General features: G+C 48.3%; 1 protein-coding gene across 2 annotated transcripts in view; it reads left to right on the top strand.

Annotated features, from left to right (window-relative positions):
• The window catches only part of LOC138975701 (collagen alpha-1(I) chain-like), a 119,429-nt gene extending 113,189 nt beyond the window's left edge, over nucleotides 1-6,240 (top strand). For both annotated transcript variants that reach the window (XM_070348445.1, XM_070348444.1), the window contains 2 exons: nucleotides 1-226; nucleotides 1,229-6,240. The exon at nucleotides 1-226 is cut by the window's left edge and continues 23 nt beyond it. In XM_070348445.1, the coding sequence (XP_070204546.1) occupies nucleotides 1-226; nucleotides 1,229-3,375 (2,373 nt within the window). In that variant the 3' untranslated portion in view covers nucleotides 3,376-6,240. The remainder of the gene's footprint in view (nucleotides 227-1,228) is intronic.
• The last annotated feature ends 472 nt before the right edge of the window (nucleotides 6,241-6,712 follow it).

Genomic DNA, 6,712 nt, shown 5'->3' with positions numbered 1-6,712 from the left:
GGAGGCATAGAAGTAGCATCCGGCACCTACATACACAAGGGCGGCGGTAGCGGCGGTGGTGGTGGTGGAGGGGACAGCAACCACAGCAAACACAGCGACAACAACAGCAACACCAGCAACACCAGCTCCCCCCACAAGTCTTCGTGGGGAACCATGGAGGGACCGGTGTATGGTTGCGATTACCTGGGCTACAAGACTCTGCCCAAACCCGCCACCAGCATTGCAGGTACAGTGGAACACCCATTTTTAAACCTCGGGAGGTCGTGAGTTCGAATTCCGGTCGCTGCCGCCTGGTGGGTTAAGAGTGGAGATTTTTCCGATCTCCCAGGTCAACTTATGTGCAGACCTGCCAGTGACTTAACCCCCTTCGTGTGTACACGCGAGCACACGACCAAGTGCGCACGGAAAAGATCCTGTAATCCATGTCAGAGTTCGGTGGGTTAAGGAAACACGAACATAGCCAGCATGCCTACTCAACGAAAGCGGAGTGAGTTGACTATGCTCTCAGAGTATAGTGTGGGGAACCCAAATGGGCAAACGAGCTCACACGTAACCAGAAAAATTCTTTAATTTGGGGGGGGGGGGGGGGGGGTCTTAAGTGTGGTTCCAATGTAAACAATATTGGTATTTTTGGTATCCCCTTTTTGTCTAGGTATTGGAAAACGCCAGGTATTGTATCTGTGTGTGCGCGAGCGAGGTTGTGTCTGTCGGTCTGTCTCTGTCGGTCTGTCTGTCGGTCGTGTCTGCGTGTGCATCTATCTTTGTGATTGAATGTGGCTGTGTTTGTGTGTGTGTGTGTGTGTGTGTAAGGGGGAGGGGGTGAGGGGGCTGGGGTTACTGGCGTTTGTGGATATGCCTACATAAGTAATGATTATATATCTTAATTTAGATATATTTGGTTACATATTGATGTGTTGAACAAACTTGGGTACAATACCTCGACACTGACTGATTGGCGCTTTACGTTCTCACAGGCCTTTAAACCTATACGAGAGTCGTTAATCTGATGATACCCTGAAAGTAATCAAGATACGCTGTACGGCATACTCCAGATGTAGTCCCGTCGAATCGACGTCATAATTATACCGAAAGAAGAGTAACACCGACACTAGTGACATGTTTTCAGTGATACGACGAAGCTCACACGGGGGGAAACCTATACATTGCCTATTGTACTTCCTTCATAATGTATTGGCTGAGAGTAATAAGGTTGTACTGTACTGTTCAGGTCTCCAAGGACCAGTCAAGGAACTCTACCTGCAGTTCCGCAAAGCCCTCCAGCAGGGCAACCCGCCCAAGAAGTCCAACTTCAAGGTCACCCAAGGGGGCCTGCTGGTAGCTCTCCACGAGAGCGGCGGGCCCATTGAGATGTTCTTCGACATCACCGCCGTCAACCTCATCGAGGCCGTTCGCTTCGCCGTCATCAAGGGATCCGAGAAGAAACCCAAAGCGATCTTCGTACCGCTGGATGACAGAGGAGGACCTGTCAGCGACAAGTCGGCCTTCTCCTTGGACAAGTCGTTCCACTACCTGGTTCAGGCTGCTCACCAGCCTCTTCTGGTCTGTGTCCTCAGACGACCCAAAGGCGTCAAGGCCTTGGACTGTCACATCTTCGCCATGGACTCTGTGGAGAACGCGCTGTACGTGCAATCTCTGGTGACACAGCTCATCACCGGCGGGCCCCCGCCGGCAGGGGGCGACAGCGGTTTCAACAGGGCGACCACTCGGGGAGACTTCGTCCGAACAGATTTTGGCGAATACAACGTCTACCGCGGGGGACCCGGACAGGCACAGTCCTTCGAGCTCAAAGATGAACACTTCAGAGGCGGCGGAGGTGGAGGAGGAGGAGGAGGAGGTGTAGGAGGAGGAGGGGGTGTAGGAGGAGGAGGAGGTGGGTTTCCATCTCAGCTAGACCCAGGGCTAGCGCCAGGCCCGAGGGGAGGGGGCCAGCCCAGCCCAAGAGAGACATACCCTGCTGAAAGCAGCGAGAGGCCACGCTTCGGGTGGTCGTACGACAAGCCCCAGGGTGGGGAAGAGTTCAGGAAAGGGGCGGGCCAGTACGGGGGTGTGGAGGCCTCACCACGCCCAGCTAGCAACGAGCTGAGGCCCGGCAACCAGTACTACGGAGACACTCGCCCCGCTAACCAGTTCCCCGGGGACAGGAGATCCGGAGAGCTTGCAGACGATCGAGGTGGAATAGGGTTCCGCGGCGGCTCAGGCTACGGTGGGGAAGCTCCCATGAAGCCCGGCCACACCAGGGAGAGATCCGGAGACAGCGGCGACAACCGCGTGATGGGTCTCAGCCGCAAGGTCAGCGGGGGGTCGGATCACAAAGGAGGAGGAGGAGGGGGTCCTCGCTATGACGACGCAGGCAGAGGGGTGGCGTACGTTGACCCTCGCTACGGCCCTGTCAGTCCTCGCGGTGAGCCCCCGCCCAAAGTGATGGAGAAGCCCGTGTCACCCGTCAGGCTAGCACCAGGCCCTGTCCAGAACAGCCGCAGCGAGTCTCCACGCCCCCCGACGACCCAATACACCCCCACCAGTCCCACCCCAGGCGGTCCATTCGGCGGGGGTCCGGTTTTCTCGCTGTCCAACCGAGAGAGTCGCGGCGACGTGGCTGAGGAGCCTCCCCAGCCAGGCAAACCCGTGGCCAAGGTCCCGCCCCACCTGAAAGGCGTCAAGGTCCTGCCGTCAGACTTCCTGGCCGTCAAGCTCAAGCCCAAGCAGCAGCAGCAGCGGGAGGTGGAGGAGCCCGACTACGACAACCACAAACACGCCATGGCCCAGTACAAGCAGCTGCAGGAGCAGGAGGCCCAGCAAGGCTTCACCAACTTCCAGGACCGCGACCTGGACAAGCCCGCCATGCACCGTTCCTACAACGACAACTGGAACGACGACGTCGCTCCTCCAGGGTCAGGGCCAGGGTCGGGGTATGACCCTCAGTACCGCCGCTTTCCCCAAGCGGACGAGGAGCGGCGCTACATCGAGCAGTACAGCGACCAGGATACAGTACAGCTCAGACACCACGGCCAGCAACCACCACCACCTCGCTACGACGACCCGGGGCAAGGCAAGAACCGCTACAGCGCTCCGGACTACGGGGGCGGGGAGCATCAGAACATTGACCAGTACCGCTCCAACTCCGCGTACAACATGGGGCCCGGGGGGCAGGGCTACCCGAGGGGTGGGGGGGCTCCTCCACCACAGGGGCGGGGAGGCGGGGTGGGCGCCCCTAGCAGCGCGGCCAACGATGATCGACGGAAGAAAGACGCCGAGATCGCCAGCATGTTCTCCAACGTCAGGATTCAAGGGAGAGAAGACGCCTACGAGCGCGAAAGGAACAATTTTGAAGAATCTCTTGGTTACCTCCCTTGATGTGATTTTGTGTGTGTGTTGACCGCGGTTTTGCAGGTTTGTTCGGTTGTGTCAAACATGGATTCTGCTATATATAGGTTGTGTGGTTGTTTCGAACTGAGATCAAAATAGGGTAGTGTTTGCTGACAGTAGAGACGTTTGTGATGAGATCATTATGTTCGGAGGTGAAATTAGGTCTCGTGTTGAGTTTTTGTATAATTTGTGTGCGATACTTTAAGCAATTGTTTTTTGTCTGAACTCTTGCATGTGCTTAACGTGTGTACTAACTTGAAATCAAAACTGATTTTGGTGTGTGTGTGTGTGTGTGTGTGTGTGTGTGTGTGTGTGTGTGTGTGTGTGTGTGTTTGTGTGTGTGTTTCCGTGCTTGCGTCTGTGTGCGTGCAAGCGTACACGTGTTCTTCCAAAACGAACATATAGAACCAAAGATCACTCATTGAATTGATCTGAATGTGTGATTTTGGCTTCTGTTTTGGTCCCACTGTGAAATTGTACACCCGATTTAATAGGTACCTAATTTTGGTCATTTCAGACCGGTAGGTTGACAGTGTCACTTTTTGTAGAGCTAAGTCCTGTGTTTCGTATGTACAATTACTTTTTTAAAATTTTATATCAAAAACAAAAACATGTCAGATTTTGAATACGTTTTTTTCTTTTTTGTACACGATTCAAAGATTGATCACTTGTGACGTTTGTCTCATTATCTCTAAAAATAATTTGACATCCGTTGTCATTGTTATGTCAATGTATTATTTGTTTTTGCGAGGATATATATACATACAATGGTGCTGAGCGCTTTCTGAAAATGTGTACAGCGTGTTATTGTTACTTTCACCACAGGCACAGGGTAGATCTTTATGCTCGGTGTGTATCACGTTTCATGTGCCTGTGATTTTGGAGTGGATTTCGTAGATGAATTGTAACTGTTTGCCCAGAAATCGAATATTGTGGTGGGTTTCAATGAAAAAAAGCTTTTCCCACAAGTAAGGTCATGTCAAACGTATGTTCTTTCCTCGGGGGGGCATTCAGTGGAAGTAGTCATTTTGGAGGCATTTTCTTGTAAATGTATTTCATCATACAGAGTTCAAGGGAAACATGCTGTAATCGTTTTTGACAGGTGGTCGGCATGTAAAGGTATATCATTCAGAAACAAACTCGTCAGGGATTCTGTGAGGTGGTCGTAATTAGCAGGTAGTCTTTATAGAGAAATGCTCGCCAGGACAGGTTCGACGTGACTGCAAAGGAACGTCCAATCACAAATTCTAAGGCATTCTCCCTGCGTGGTGTCATCTCTTCAACTTCCAAACCTAACTCTATGGCTATTGGGGAGATTTCAAAGCTGTATTGTGCTCTAGCAAGAACGCGTGAAATACGGTCATTTTTCAAGGCCAAAAAAAGAGGCCGGAAATCAACACAAAGACAGCGCGAGGTGGGGAAAATAAAGCCTCAAAAGAGACTGCGGGTAAATGAAACAACCCAGCAGAAGAGCATTATACATGCTCTTGGAGGAAAAGCAGTTGAAGATTATTTCTTTTCAGAATGTAAACAAAATCGTGTCTTTGTGTTTTTTGCCCCTGATGAAACTTTTTTTTAGATGTGTATGGGTTTGGTTTGGGTTTTACCACACCCTTTTTTTTCTCGGAAACTGTTCAAAAATTGCAGTGCAAATTAATGTTATTCTCTTATACCTCGTGTAACGTTTGTATTTCTGTAGTGCTTGCTTATGCGGAAAAGACCTTGTTGGCATTGGTTGTCGCAGAGAGAGAGTGAGAGAGACAGAGACAGAGAAAGAGAGAATGTTTGTTTGTACGTGAGTGTTGTTAGCCCTACGCGATACTTGCTTGCCCTACGCGATACTTGCAGCATATTAATTAAGCTTCATGATTTGTGATATTGTAACATATGATTTTTTGTCAACACCGAAAATGTACACTATCTTCTAGCCTTGCTTTTCTTCAGTGGTCTGTAACTATGCTACAGTCTTCTGGTTTCCAGAAGTTCAATCTGATAGACTTTATATAGACAAAGGGATTGCTTATGCGTGCACTCAGTTGAGAGAGGACATGTATGCATCCCTTTTTGTACCGTAGGAATTAAACCCTTGAACCACATGTTTATGACGCGGGTCTGTGCCTCCCCCCCCCCCCCCCCTCCAAAATGTGTCCCAGAATTGGTGTTTAGAATTTTTCTAAACTTTTCTGTTGACGTTTCAAACGCATTGTTATTTCCAGCCAGATACCGATACAAGTTTCTCGTGTGTTGAATCTGTTGTGACATTTGTAATGAAACTTCGGTAGGTAGCCATTGTTCGTTGTCTCATGTCTGAAAAGATTGCTTGGCAAAATACAGGTCCGCCTCACGAACTACGGAAATGTGTTGAATTTTTTTTTCATGATGTGTGTCACTTTATCACGTATCTACCATAAACATAGTCTTCGTGTTAAACATGGTTAAAGTTTTACTCAGATTCTTGTATTCTGCGGAGTGGCTATACTTTGCATTGTGTTCATCGCGTGTCATGATAAAAACACATGTGTTTGTACATTCAAATAATTATTTTTGAAAAGAAGCTTTTGCGTATCCTCCTTTCAACCCAAATAAGGCTGTGTCCTAATTTTTCATGTGGTCTAAACAGGAAAATATGAGATTAATGATAATGATTTACAAATAATGAGGAGGTTCTGTGTTTTATCTATTTTTTTGTTAGAGGTCTATGAATTGACTTTTCCTCGCATTACAAAATTGTGACGTGATTTCTCGTCAGTCATTCGCCTTTCTAACTGTCATGCCTTTCATTCGATGTATAACTCGACACTCAACATTTTCTACGCAGCGATGGAAAACTAATAAAGTTGTGCCATTATTTAACGATGTGTGTGTGTGTATGCCTTTGAGTGTATGTTGTTGTTGGTGGTTTTTTTTTTATGTGCGTGTGTTTGCTTACGTGTTTTTGTGTGTGCTGTTCTTTGTTTTCTCATGTGTGAGTGTTTTGTGTATGTGTTCGTATGTGTGGGTGTTTAATTGTACGAGTGTGTCTGTTGGTCTGTTTTTTTCTGTTCGTCTGTGTCTATATCTGTTGTTGTAGTCACCTTATATACTTCTTTTGAGACTTATTCTGTTTTACAGACAACTGTGATATCTACAGACGTCTAACGATCATTTGGTGTAAGTTTTTAGAATAAATATTTAACGATACTGAGAGCATGTTGTATGTCTCTGAGAACTTTGTGACACACACACGCCACTTAAAGACTGACTGTCAGGCAGATTATATATGGTAAATTTTAAGGGGCTTATTGTCTGTCAGGTCTTAATTGCCTATATTGGACATGAATTGGTT

The sequence above is a fragment of the Littorina saxatilis genome, linkage group LG9 (assembly GCF_037325665.1).
Source record: "Littorina saxatilis isolate snail1 linkage group LG9, US_GU_Lsax_2.0, whole genome shotgun sequence".
Lineage (NCBI taxonomy): Eukaryota > Metazoa > Mollusca > Gastropoda > Littorinimorpha > Littorinidae > Littorina > Littorina saxatilis.
The sequence above is the reverse complement of the archived record's forward strand: the minus strand, read 5'-3'. Positions and strand labels throughout refer to the sequence as shown.